Genomic DNA, 15,787 nt, shown 5'->3' with positions numbered 1-15,787 from the left:
GTCTTTCAGTCTCAGGCTACTTCGCTATCTCCAAGATCTAGATCTGCCTGCGCCGAAGATCCTTGAAAAGGGAACAAAATGCGGCGCCCCTAGGTTACGCGCGTCTCCAGAGATCGTACACTTACAATCTGGAAGTCATAAACGGGACCCAGGTTTCCAGTCTGCTAGAGAACAATATGGCGAAGAAGTGTACAATGGTTGTACTCAGACAGCTCTGTCTCGGCAGACGATTGTGGCTGTTCTATTGCACTCCCTGACACCGAGATATTATATAAAATTAATGCCTGTTATTCTGTGTTCTTTTGCGAGGCCTATGTAATTTACTTCGCCTTGAAAGTTATCGAAACCCGTAGTGATGACGGCTTCCTAGTAATTACCGACTCTAGAAGTGTACTCGAGAGCTTGAGTTGCAGACGTTCTGTGTCCATCGACCAGATTATTCATGATATCCTTCCAAGGATAAATAAGACTGTGGTACTGGTATGGGTTCCTGGCCATTGTGGCATCCTTGAGAATGAACGGGCCCATCAGGCTGCCAAGAGAGCTGCAATAAATGGTTTCCAAGTACAATCGACATGTGAGGGAGACTTCATGAGATTAGTGTTAAATTGCGGACTCAGTGTAATAGGTTCTGTCTGCTGAGTTCTCCCACGGCATTACATAACATCTGGGTAAATGTGCTCGAAAAACCTTCTTTCCCGAGCAACAGAAGAGACCAAGTCATCTTAACTTGGCTAAGGCTCGGACACACCAGGCTTACCCACACTCATCTATTGGGCTGTCCTCAAAATATCTGTGAGGCTTGCGAGGTCAAATGGTCTGTGCATCATCTGCTCTTTGATTGCCCATCTTTGGAACCATCCGATAAATCGTAGACCTGGGTTCAGGTATGAAATTTTTATTAAAACAGAAAGGTGTAAAACGTCTTTTGCGGTTCTTCTCGAACAGTGGAATGAAGAATACGATTTAGTGATTTTTGCATGATTTATGTATTTTAGTTTGTATTTTTTGTTGCTACTTTTCTATGTTTATTCTTTATTCTTCCTGTTTTTTTATTATTTATTTTTGTTGTTTATGTTTTTTTTTTGTTTTATGTAACACTACATGATAATGTTACCTTAGTCGCTAATGACTGTAATTGTTAATGCGACTGTAAATAAAAGCATTAAAAAAAATTGGTTGAAAACTAAAATTCGTAAGATAAAATTAATTCATACGATATTTTCCCAAGTGGTGTAAACAATTATGGTTTATTAAAGACACTTATTAAAAAATATTATTATTAAATAATATTACATAATTAAATATTTACATAATTAAAATAAAATAATTAACATAATTGCATAATTAATTAAAATATTTTACATAATTAAATTCATGAAACGGTCAGATTCCTGTGCTCAATGTGTTGAACCTGGGAAATGCTAAGTGATGTCTAAGATATTAATTCCCTGAACCGGAATTATAACGCTTGATAAACTAGTTTCTATTAAACACTATGCTTGTTATTCCATTATGTTAGTTTGTATTTTACTTACTAATCTTCTAATAGGTGTTAGAAGACTAGTGTATGATCAGTAAGGTGTTATTTCTCCCATCGACTATGTTTATTTGACTTTGTATCGATATACTGAGAACTGACTACTTATTGTATGTGTTCAATTCTGTCTCATTTACTTTGTGTTCATCGATTGTAATTATTCAACTTAGATCATTTTACCGAAAATCTAATCGCAATCGCATGCAGCATTTTTTGAGAAATTTAGCTGTATAATTTAGCAAAATACTACTTGAGTCTATACTTTATAACTAATAGATTTATTCATTACTTATCCTATTTATCCTACATCAAGGAAGTTTTATGTACTAGCTAAACTCCCAGAGGTTTTATTTGATCCCATCAAATAAATAATAACACGCCCAAATTTAACCGTGCTGCTAATTATTTTTTAATACTTAATACTAATACATAAATATTAACTAGGAAGTATATTTTCTGGTCTGGAGAAGTTCAAAAAAAAGGTTGAGTGAATGAGCCGGAAATAGGGCAACAGATGTTTTTGGCCAGCAGTTTTACAAACCGATCAGAAGAAAATGTTTAGAAAGGAAATTGTTTTTCTTTAGTGAAATATTTCTTATAGTAATAGAAACAGGAAACGAGAAATGTGTGTGTGTGTGTGTGTGTGTGTGTGTGTATATATATATATATATATATATAAAAGCATTGTTTTACAATTGTTTTCTTGAGAGCTACGATGTTGTTCCCATTTGGCCCTATGTACGATGTGCTCCATCCCTTCATTTCTCAACTTCCTACTTTTTTGAAGCACGCACGTCTAAACACAACCTTATTCCAAATACATTAAGCCTTCATATTCATATAAAATTTTATTTAGTTGTTTAAACTGAGCTAACCTAATTAGTCTGAAAATAACAAATAAATGCACTTGTAATAATATTTTTCTTTTTTTTACAATAACTAAAACGTTTTAGTTTTCGCCTTACAGGATTTATTACTTAAACGCAAGTAATTTGTTTTTTTTTTGTTTTTTTAATTCATTTACTTGTACGTCTAACAATTTATTTTATTATAATCAACGACCACTTTATTTATATTTAACTACTAAATGAAGATAATATTACTTATGAAACACTAGCAGAATATTTTTTATACTTTTAAATTTTTATGTGTATATTTTTATTTAATTTCATAAAAATTACATTTTCTAAAATGTCTCACATGTACTGCAACTCCAAAATTAGATTTCTCTGGTGAAGTTTTTATGATAATATTAATATTTGGATGCTAATTATCTGACCTAAAATATCTGTGGAGTAAAATGGAAATGAATATTTATTACAATATTAATTTTTCTTTAATAATGTTTAAATATATAAATTATTAAAAGGATAAATTTTCGAGTAAATTTTTTTATAGGCTATTCTCAAGTGATTTTTCTGGTTTATAAACAGTTTAATACATAAACTTTAAAAAATGACTGCAGAATAACTGCGGTATCGTTTTATGTACATAATATTAACAAATGATAATAAAAGTTTGTGTAATTTAATAAAAAATAAATATTAAGATTAGAAAAGTGAATTATTAGAAATAATGAAAGTTGATCCAAAGGGACCGCATTTGGAAATTATATAAATTTTTCCAACCTCTTTTAAATAATTTACGTTATCAGTGTTTGACAACAATTTAGGATTTAAAAGTGATGCTAGTTACTAGTCTACGTAAAAAACTCCTGCATAACTCTTATTATAAAAAAACGTAATTTAAATTTTTCAAATATACATAATTTTAATATTTTTTTATCTATATTGCTTTATTTGCAATCAGTTTCCTGAACAATGAAACCGTAAGTACAGAGTAATAATGAAGTGAAAGGGAGGCATCCACTGATACCTTCCAAGATAACATAAAAGTTTAAACACAGTAAAGTTCAATAAAAAATACAAGGATAAAAATACAATAGTAAAATTAAGTAGTTAACAGAACAGTACAAGCATCGAGTATTAAAAAGCTGTCACTAGTCACACATGAGAAAAAATAAAACATACAACAAATTAACACTTGTCACATACAAAGTATTTAATTAAAAAAGGATGATACGAACGCACATCATCTTCTAGATCTAATACATGCAGCCTCTTTAGTCGTCTCACATCTTCACTATTATCTAAAAGGTTAACAGCGAGATGGTTTTCGTGCGCGTTAAACTTAAGTACATTTTTAGTCGGTAATTTCTTCACTAATAGATGACATCCCTAGGTAACCGTGGATCTCCTTGTTCCTTGCAAACCATGGCATGTCTTAAATTTTTCTCAGCACTTTGTTCTGGAACATTTGGATGATGTCAATATTGTTGTTCCTCGCCGTATCCCAAAGTTGTATCCCGTAGGCCCATATTGGCTTTAAAAACGTCTTATACAACATTTATTTTATTTAACGAAAACACGGACCTTCTTCCTAATAATCCTTTCAACCCTGTTAACTTGATATTTAATAGTTTATTGGAAACAAATATTTATGAGAATGAAAATATTATAAAATATTAAATATTTAATAAAAATATTTAATTTTAAAATGTACTTCATTTTATATTCTATAAATATAATATTAAATTGTTGATTATTTTTATTAGTTATTATTACAAAAAAATTATCTTTCCTAATGAGTACAAAAATTGATAAATTATTAATTTTTTAGTTAGTATCGCTTTCTAGATAATAACTTACACTTTATATAACAATAGATTTAGTAGGTTTACATTTAATGACTATCGTTAAGGGGTAACTGAAACAAAAAATATAACATGACAAAAAGTGTTTAAAAAACATAAAAAAAGGGTGGTAGATTACAGGCTTAGAAATATACGAGGCATGTTTTTAAAGTAAGTACCGTTTTGAAAATCCGCCGCTGCTACGCTGCGGTTGGCATTCCACACATGCGGACTGTGTACCTGCATCTGTTGGCAAGCCACTCACGCCAGTATGGAAATATTCGACTGTGTTTACATTTGTTTGTGAGTATTTAAAATGCCTCTGCTGATCGAGAACCCCGCCAACTGTGATTAGTTTTCTTAGTGCTAAAGGCGTGAAAGCGGCTAAAATTCATCGTCAGATCAGTGAAGTGTATGGAGAAAACATTGTGAACGATGGAATTGTACAAAAATGGGTTACAGCTTTTAAAGATATCTGCCAGAATGTTCATGATGAGGAACAGAATGAACGACTTTCTGTCATTACTGAAGATTTTGTGCAGAAATTGACGAAAAAGTCAGAGAGAACAGACGCTTTACGATTTTTTTGCTATCTGAAGAGTTTCCTCAAGTTTCAAGAAGTGCTGTCTATGAAATAGTGACCGAACGCTTAAATTATCGACGATGATGGTGACAAAGCGACCGTGTTGCAGTGGATATTAAGTCAGGCGGCAGGCAGACTTCTATGACGACGGTGTTCAAAAACTGGGTGCACGATACTACAAGTTCCTTAATTGCAAATTATGTAGAAAAGTAGATTAAAGTACATGTTTTCAGGTAAAAATAAAATTGTTAAGAATAGTTTCCTTGTTTTTTTTTTAATTTCAAAACTGTACTTACTTTAAAACATGCCTCTTAAATAGAAAGGTATATTTGTCTAATTTATAAACCAAAGAGGAACGTAATCATTAATAATTACGATTTCATCAATTTATAATTAAATTTCTAAATAAAAATATTTAAAAATTATAAATTATATTGGACAGTTGAAGGGATTTAGCTAATGCATGACATGTTAGAACTCTCCAAAGGATGCTCCAGATTAAATTATTCAGCGGAATTATATATAACTAATAGAGAGACTATCGATAGATAATTAATTCAAACAATAATTTACAAATAATAATAACACCTATGTTGTATACTTGTTACGAGAATAATAAAAGCTTAATCTTCCAAGCTTGTGAATTAAATATAACAAAATTAAACTGAAAGGTAATGTTAAGTTCTTATGTATATAAATCGTTTGAACTACTTTTTTTTATTTTGTATGTATAGCGCAGTTAATTGAATTATCAACTGCAAGAGATTCTAAACTAAGTATTTGGTTCAGATTATGAAATAGAATTAGAGAGTTATTTTATAAAATCAGATTGCTTGGTTTATATTATATATTATATTAGATTTAATAATTCTGTGCATATTTATTTTTTATGTACTTCATCATAAACATGAAAAAAACATTTTAGATTATTTAAACACTCCTGTTGTATAAAACTTGGCATGACATTTGTGATATTCTAGAAATTTAAATAATAAATATATTCTATTATGATAAACTTTTTATTAACATATATATATATATATATATTTTAATATATAAATAATAGCCAGGGTGGTCTAACGGTTAACAACTCGTAATGGTTCACAACTCGTAATCGCAAATTAGTTGTTAAACAGCTGATGTTTGAAATCGAAGGTTCTGAGGTTCAAATTCGAAAAAAGGTTAATTGTTTTTATTCTTAATTGTGTATAAGACAATGGATACTAGGTACTTTGATGGTTGGGATTCAATTAATCATACATATCAGGAGTGGTTGGCCTGAGTCTGTACAAGACTACACCTCATTTCATTAGGATATTTTCAAGGGGTTGCTTATTGTTCACTAGTTGAACAAACTGCAACGTACACATTAGGAAAATAAAAATAAATATAAAAATAATTGTAAAATTTATATCTGAAATGATGCGTTAAAATATTTTTTGGATTATTATTTAATTTCAATTTTGAATAAAGAGCTTCGTAATAATATTAAAAAGATTTTTGGGAAATAAAATTACATATATTTAGTGACGTTGTTTTTTAATTTTTTTAAATTACTTTAAAACCTACTCGTATTTAATTACAATATATTTTAATCTGTTGTTTTAAATATGACTATATATAAATATTTTCTACATACTTACTAATTAAAAGTAATAAGAAATTAACAAGTATAATTACTAATAAATAAATATTAAAAATAAAATAAAAACTTTCACTTTATAATCATTCTATTTGTTTATTTCTCCAAAGGTTTGTGAAATAAACAATTTAAAATAAATAAACAATATAAAAAATTTATATTTACAAATATAAATTTCTTATATTTGTGTATTTTCTAAAAATTACAAGAAAACAAACTTTCAAAAAAAAAATAAATAGATAATAACCTACTGTCTACGTTGAAATGGAATCTAATTGTATGTTTTATGTACACGGAGACATATTACACTAAAAGCGTTGTATGATCCTTCCTGCAATAACATTAACAAAAACTGGGCAGAAGTACAGAACTTTACAAGTGAAATAATTATGGTGGAACTTTCTCCATTAGTACCCTACCATCTCTAATATAAAAACAATAAATTATTTATCACATTGCCCAATAAGGAACTAACAACACCATCATATCCTAACAATCTGTTCAGATAGTTGAATTTTTGGATGAGAACTAATTTGATGAAATAATGATTTATTTATTTACTATTTTCACTCTTAAATGATTAATTTTCAATTTGAGTTTGTTTTTATGGCATTATTTCTGGGACGACTATTTTGTTATTTAAATCTTCATTTTCCTGGCGAATGTAGATAGCTATATTAAAGGGAAAGTATGATGATCGCGACAAAATTGGAGTACTAGGTTTTTTTTATAAATCTTTTCGTTTTAGGGTCCAACTAGTAGTTCATCTAGACCAAAACACATATGTATCTGCGTACGAATGTAAGTATGAGCGTCGGCATCGCACTGCTTTTTGCTTGCTTTTGGCAATCTCAGGATTGACCGAAACGATTTTCTTCAACTTGGGCTCAAATATTTCTATGCAGCAGGTTTTTGATTTCTATTGGTATTTTTTTTGGTAGATTTTTCATTTGGAAAAAGATAATTTCAGAGGATTTAAAAAAAAAATTATTTTTGGGAATTTGTTGTTTATGTTACTAGTACAACAATAAAAAGATTTTAAAACAATACTTCAATAAAATTGAAGTTTATGTTATACAACAGTTAAAAATAATAGTCTTGGGTTTTATTTTTTATTTTTAACTAGCAGACCCGTCAATGCTTCACTATTGCTAGATTTGAAAAAAACACAATATATATATAGATTAAATGAATACAATTGAAAGTTTGATAAAACATTAACAAAATGAATATTTCGGAACTTCACAAAATTTAACCTTTCCCTTTTTCTCTTTTACCCTTTCTCCCTTTTCCCCCTTTCCCTTTCCCCATCTTCATTTTCCCATTTTCATTTATACCACACCTCCTTTCCCATTTCCTCCTCCTATCCTTTCCTTCCCGGATTTCTATTTCCCTTTCCCTTCCCCTTCCTCTTTCTCATCATCACCTTCATTTTTTTCTCCTTTCCCTTTTCATTTCCTTTTCCCCCTATTTTCTTTTTCACATTTTCCCCTTCTTCCCTTTTTATCTTCTTCCTTTTCCGATTTTTCCCTTTCTCTCTTTTTCCCCGTGCGTAAATTGATCCAGTACGTTTTTAGTCTACAAAGGACACACATATCGGAAACACTGAAATGGAATTTTAAAATATTTACTATAGGCTGTGTTGCTTTTGTGTCCAACAGATAGCTCTGTTTTAAAAAAAAAAGCATGTTTTTACCTGTCACAGGTGTAACATCTTAGGTACATGAAAACGCGCGCGTATTCGAATGCAACGTTGTTTCAAATTTTCACGTTGTTTTTTCGGTGAAGAACTTTCGGAGATTTAATATTTTGAACGAACATTTACATTTTTATTTATGTAGATATTTGATGTTTAATATATAACAACATATAGGACATTCAAAAAATGTCTACAATTTTCTAAAATTATTAACCAGAATCTTAAAACAGAAACCTTTTTGAAAATTTTGCGTTCTTGTTTTAGCCTTTATTGGAGGGATGGTTAAATTTCAATAAAACTTTAATTAAGCAAATTTGTTAAGCTTAACTTACATATGAATATTTACGTAAAAATCTTTTTTAAATTTAATTCCCACCTCTAAAAATTATATATTCTGTTTTTTTAGCTCTAACACTTTAAAAATATTTATTAATTTTTTTTTCTAAATCACTTTAAAGGCAATTAAAATTTAAATAGCTTTTTACCTCATCCATATAAGAAGAAATTTTTTATCTTTTCATAAAAAATATACTACTTTATTTTTTCAAATCTTTTGAATCGACACCCGAATTATTTGGCGGTCAATATTTTGGATAACACGATCAGTGATTTTTCAAGATTGCTAAGGATTTTCTTGTTTGTCTTATCGTTTCAATTAGGTGACTTTATACTCTGGTTGTACGGAGTGCTCTTCTATTTCATTTCTTTCTTTTCGTTAAGTCACCAGCCGCTGGGTCTGTGACTGCTTAATGTTAGTTCAAATATAGATTATTTACTTATTGTTCAACTAATTATCTTGATGAACAGAATATAAAGTTGGTGTGCGTTATAATAAAATAAAGAATTTTTTATAACAAATAAAAATAAATACTTTTAAACAATTCTTTTTTTTATAATTTTTTCTTATAAAATATTTTTTTTTTAAATTGTCCCCAGGCAGTACGAGAGCTCCCAAAATCAAGAATATTTTTTATTTAAATATTTGAAATTGTGATACATAATCTTCTATTGGTAGCCATTTTAAACAATAAATAAACAAAACCATTGATACAGGACCCAAAATTTAAAAATCTTCAGACATTTTTTTATTTATATTTAAACGTTAATTATTAAAATAAAAACACGGCTTTTCATGATTGCATTCCTGATATTTTTAGCATTATAAAACCAGTACAAGGTATTTTATGACTTATAAAATACCTTACTTAATCGGCAGAGCCGGAAAAGTCATACAATACTTTGCCAGATTTTTTCATAAATTATAAATAAAAATTTAACCATTTTTTTTGTTTTCCTTCCTTTTTATTGTAGAATACTAAAAGAATTTATTTAATTAAGATATACTTCAACGAACTAAATTTTATGAATACAGTTTTTTTTTTTAATTAATGACTATTCTACTTTGCAGGTGAGTAAAGAACATTCTTCTTCCTTCAGTAAAGAGACTATTAGAGAAAATTCAATTTTCTTTCATTTACTCGTATCTTTGATGTACAACCCTACTCAATGTTGAATAGAAAATATAATCATTTTAAATACATTAAATAAGAATTAACAATCGTAATTTAGTGGTAAATTTAATCATTTACCATTTTTCTTCTATCACTGTTAGTGTAACGGTTTTTTTAATATAACTTTATAAAAAAATAAATAAATAACATATTACATAAATTTTCATCCGTTTCATAGAGAAATAAGCTATGAATTATGAAATTTAATTATATTGTAATGAAGTTTCTTCTGTCCAAGAATTTACCGTTTTAATTTAATTGAAAAAGAAAGATAGTTATTCTATGAAGAAGTTTTCTCAATGAAATAAAAAAAATTTAAAAAATAAAAATGTAAAGATGTATAATAAATTAATTTAAATAAAAAATTGTTTTTATAATTTATTTTCCGTAAAAGGTGTAAATTTCTTTTTAAATATTCAATTTGAACTAAATAAGAATAACCATTTATCAGTGTAATACAATAATGAACTAAAGGAAAAACAAATAAAAGAAAACTTCATTTTTCGGATCTGGCTGTAATTTATTGTACAATATTTTAAAAAGGTAATAATAATAATAATAATAAAAGAGAAAAAAAGTTTTGTTTTTATGAAGCCCTTTTTTTGTTATAAAATTTACAATAATTTTAATTTTTTACACCCTCTCTGAGTTTCAAAATAACATTATTTTCGGTTCTAAAATTTTCTATTATTTGTTTGTTAATTAACTTTTTACTCATTAATGTAAGATACGTATTCATAAAACGTGTAATTTTATAAAATTTTTTTTTATCTTCTTTAGAAGTAAGATACATAGTGAAAGATATTTTAGTTAGGAAAAATAGCAAGTCTGACTAAACTTCGTACCCAGAATCTACCAGATGAAAGACACAGAAGCTACCACTCCACTATATATATATATATATAATTCTTTTCTGCTGAGTTGAAACAGTGTTTAAATTGATGTATTAATTTGTTACTTATTTTATATATCCCAGTCTTTCTTGTAGCTGCAATTTACGATTCACGTAAAGCAAACTAAGTACAGAAAGTACTAGTATGAGTTCCGTCTCAGAGTATCGGGTTCACTATACAGCCAATTCCGGGCTTTCATTATTTCTAATATTTACAATTTAATTGTTGATATCATCAACCTCAAGCAAATAATTATCAATATCTTCATAAGAAATTGTAGTCGAAATTAGTGCCTTGCAAAAAAATATCTGTAGCAACATCTAGCGTTCCTTTGACGTAGAAAAAGCATAAGAATTTATATTTACCTGAACAACACCTTCATTTTTACAAAAAAAAAATTACTCACATTACTTAAGGAGTTAACTGGTGTCAGATAATCATTTAGTCTCATTATGCATTGGAAATGACTTGTAGCAGTCTAATTTTTTTTTTTTGACCACTTGGTTGGTCTAGTGATTAATCGTCATCACAAATCAGCTGATTTTGAAGTCAAGTGTTCTAAGTTTGAAATCCTAGTAAAGGCAGTTACTTTTATGAGGATTTGAATACTACATCGTGGATATCGGTGTTCTTTGGTGGTTGGTTTTCAATTAACCACACATCTCAGAAGTGGTCGACCTGAGACTGTACAAGACTACACTTCACTTACACTAATATATATCATTCTCATTCATCTTCTGAAGTAATACATGACGGTGATTCTCTGAACAGATAAAAGTAGTCTCATGGACGTTTTATTCCTCTCAAGTGTGATTATTTTGATAATTTACAATGCCATTTATTGTAAAACAGAATCCATGAGTAATTAGAATATTGCATAAAAAATCGGGATGATATTCACATTTTCTATTAATCATCGACAAAATTTCATCCGATTATCAAAATCGGACGGTAATTAACTATTGTACACGTGTTGTATGTAATGGGTAAAATGTTAGCTTCCGTAACGTTCACTACACACTTATTTGCGAAGTAAAAACCGATGTGAAGAACTACTGGTGCTTGAGGTGGTAAATAATTGTACCGCATTCAATATTGCTTCTTCAGCGTTGGTATTTCTCACAAAACGTTCACGACCAGCATCAACAGTTTGTGGTTTAAGCATACCTGTTTCTCGACTCACCTCTCCAAAGCCTCAGATGTACCGTCAATTCTCCAAATGAAAACAGATTTGTGGTATCACCCATTGTGAATGGCTAACCGAACAATAATAACACAAACACTTCTCAATGAATATTCAAATGCTAGACAAAGAATGTAATTATTGTCAACTGTTATTGCCAACACATGAAAAAAATAAAAAAATTAATATATTTTAAAAGAATTTCTTTTGAATTTATTTTTTATAATTTTTAGCATTTTTATGTAAAACGTTCTGAATAACTTCGAATCAATTTTCCGATCCAGTTGTGTGTTTCGTTTCTAATTAAATTTGAACTTGTATTTAACATAAACTTTAACTCAAATTTGTATTTAACATAAATAGACGTCATTTACACAATTTTTCTCAGAATTAAATTTTCTATAAAGTTAACTAGAAATTTCTGTTTGTTTATTGGTAAATTAACAAAGTTATTTTATTCCATACCTAAAAGTGCGTATTTTCGGATATAATCTTTTTTCTTGTTTTATCCCGTTTTTCGGTTTAATTTTACAGAGGGAGTAGAATGCAGAGCTAAATATTTCGCGGGCCGAAACTCGCTAACCAACCGTTTTCTGACCTATGTTTATATGATTATTTTTCTTATTTTTGGCTATAATAGAATCTCCCAAGAGGTAGCCGTAAAATTTGGAATCACTTTGCATATATGATTTTATATATATATATATATATATATATATATATATATATATATATATGAGAGAGAGAAAAATTATTTTCTTTTAATTAACAATCTAATTTATTTACTATAAGTTAAACAGATTTCAAATGCTGATGGATTGTTCTCCAGAATTTCCTGATTTATTTTCTTATAAAATTTACTAATAAAAATTGATAAATTTTGAGTAAAGTGTATAAAAAGATTTTGAGGGATTTAGGGTTACTTTTTTGTATGTAATAATATTTTTTTTCAAATGTTTGTCCTGTTGCTGCTTGACCGTTTATTCTGTTAAAAAATTCATTTTTATTTAAACATTGAAATTTAAAATAATCTTTGTTTTATTAAAATCTAGTCTTTGTTTAATCTTTTTTACAATCTCATCTCATAACCCGGTTCTTTTATTAATTTAATTTATTTCACTAGTATTACACATATTTTATATATATATTTTTTTTTTTTTGAGTAAAACTGGGTTTTATATAAATTTAAAAAAATTAAATATTCATATATGCGATGCTTTTATTTTATGGTAGGTTACTTAGTTACACTAATACCTGAATATTTTATTTAAATGAACAAGAAAATGAAAATATTTCAATCTTAAGTACTATGAGTACTATTTCTCTCATATCAGCAGGAAATACGAACTTAAAAAGAGGTGCTTTCTCTACACCTAAAATGTAAAAAAGAGTGAATTGTGTTTTAATAATTTTTATGAAGTACGTGACATTTGTTAAGGTCAAGAGATTACGTTCATATAACGTACTTTTTTATATTATAAAAGTGGTAGTTTGTATTTAAATACTAACTAATATTAATGCTGTGTACTCCCTTTTATGCAATATAATTGTTAAAAAAATAAATTTTAATTTAAATTGATTCATTGGTTTTCTCTGATATTATGGTTTATAAGGTATTATGTATGTTTGGCTTTTGTAAAAGACAAGGCCAGACAGACAAATTTATTACATTTATATTTTTATTTATTTTATTTTATATTTATATTTTAATTTAATTTAATTTATTTTCAGCATAGCTGAAACGCCCGTAATATATATTACATTTATATTAGACATTTTTGTTTGTTTGCGACTTATTTATTTTTTGCTGAATTGTTGTAGTTTTTAAATGTAGTGATATGTCATTTCATAAATGATTAATTCTTAATTCGTAAATTATTTGGTAATTTCATAATACTTTCATTAATTTTAGAGAATATGGATAATTACGGTAATACGATAATTACCGTAAAAAAAGATATAAATGAATAAATATACTAAGTATTACAAATGGTTTAAATAATTAACGTATATGTTTTATTATTTTAAGTATTGCTAATGACATTTTATTTTACCAGGTCAAGTGGATTTATGGACTCAGAAAGCATCCGGTTGTCCGTGTCCTTACGATTCAACACAGAAAGAAAGTTGTGCTTGTTGTGTGCAAGATGGAGGTTGCCACTGTGGAGAAGATTCACCCCACCGTTGCTCACAATGTGGATTACAACAGTACTGCACTGCCAGTAAGTAATCAAAATGGTCTGAATATATATATATATATATATATATATATTTTCTTTTTTTATTTAATAAAAATTACACCCTGCCTATGACCTTTAGCCACGTATCCTCGTATATCTTATACCATATGCGTAGCAGAAAGGTCACGTACGTACTTTGCCACAGACATCACTACCCACCGAAGCATTATTACGTTCCATAACATAGAAAAATATCTGTAAAACATCTCCAATTGTTTACTACTCCTCTTTTAGTTGGGGAGAAACACCAGGGGAGTATTCTATCACCTGCTTCTCCTATGGTGGTTGTTATTATATTATTTATATATATATATATACATACAACATAATTACAATATATTAGATAAAAATCACTAGTTAATTTATCTTTGTAATTTAACCAAGTTTGATTAACATATTTTTATACATATTCCACTGTACATTGATTAAATCAGAATTAGTTAGTCATCTTTACGTCTTTAATTTTGTAGTCAGTAAAATCACCGATCTCCATGGCGGAGTGTGATAGTGTCTCTGCCTTACATCAGGAGATCCCGGATTCAAATCTCGGTCAGGCATGGCATTTTTAAAAATGAAAAAATTCCATTTCCATATCTCACACACAAACTTTAAGCTTATGAGACGAAATCATCAAGAAAAAAAATTAAACAAAAATTTATGTTAATTCTTTTCATAGCAACAATATACAAAGTAATAAAAATATAGTTACAAATATTATTGATATACAAAAAAAAAATAGTATTCAAAAGGTTCACCTAGGTATTCAAAAGCCGTACACCTATAATTAACGTATAATATATTTATTACAAAAAGGTAACTAAAAATGATTTAATTTCTGTTTTTTAATCTTTCCTTTATAGTTTTCTCAATAATTAAACTCATTAGCGACGGAGTGTAACTGTAAATGTACCAGTAAACATGTAGTCTTGAACAGACTTAAACCGACTATTCCTGAGATGTATGGTTAATTGAACCCCAACCACGAAAAAGCATCGATAACTATGATATAGTGTTCAAATCCGAATTAAGGTAACTACTCTTACTAGGATTTTGAACTTCGACTACAAAATCAGCTTATTTAGAATGACGGGTTTCATCCCAAGATTAACTCACCGGTTAATTATTTAATTGTAGGAACAATTTTGATAATATTTTTTTAGGATTTTAACCATTAAAACTTGACTTGTACCAAGTCAAGTTTTCGGATGAAAGACCAAAACGCTACCATTCCGCCAAGGAGATGGAAATATTGTTTTAATTGTTACATATTTGCTTTTTTTATCAATTATTGTTAAATAATTGATGTTAAAATGCTTTAATTATTGTTAAAGTATGTTTATCTGATTGTGTTAAATGTGTGTTTCTAGGTACTGTTATAACAAATTTTTTCATATTATACCTCGAGTTAACCAATGAATAATGAGCTATATATTGAAATATTTTTTGGGCACTAGTTATTCAATTTATAAAATTCATATGAATCGACTAATATAATTCATATTTTAATATATATATTTTTTTATATGTTTTGCTGCCTAATTCTTTAGCTAATAAACCTAGGTATTTATCAGGTTGGGTCTTGTGTGCGCTTGTGTGTTCGTGCGTGTTATTTTCTACAATTAAAATAAATAATATTTTACAGAATTGATTGTCTCATACTTTTAAAATTGTTACCGTTATAAAGCGTGATTATTGATTTACAATTTGGTTTTCTAGTGACATTGAAATTTTAAGTTTCTTGATTAATTGAAAAATTATTTTCGGAATTTGATTTATTTTTTAAATCTTTATTGCTAGATTCCTT

General features: G+C 28.1%; 1 protein-coding gene across 1 annotated transcript in view; it reads left to right on the top strand.

Moving 5' to 3' along the window:
* LOC142320833 (uncharacterized) overlaps positions 1–15,403 on the top strand; it is a 199,724-nt gene extending 184,321 nt beyond the window's left edge. Inside the window, exons 2-3 of the mRNA XM_075358808.1 lie at positions 13,801–13,965; positions 15,351–15,403. Of these exons, the coding sequence (XP_075214923.1) occupies positions 13,801–13,965; positions 15,351–15,403 (218 nt within the window). The remainder of the gene's footprint in view (positions 1–13,800; positions 13,966–15,350) is intronic.
* Positions 15,404–15,787: the final 384 nt, after the last annotated feature.

This window comes from Lycorma delicatula, chromosome 3 (genome assembly GCF_047948215.1).
Source record: "Lycorma delicatula isolate Av1 chromosome 3, ASM4794821v1, whole genome shotgun sequence".
Lineage (NCBI taxonomy): Eukaryota > Metazoa > Arthropoda > Insecta > Hemiptera > Fulgoridae > Lycorma > Lycorma delicatula.
This window is presented reverse-complemented; position numbering and strand designations above follow the sequence as displayed.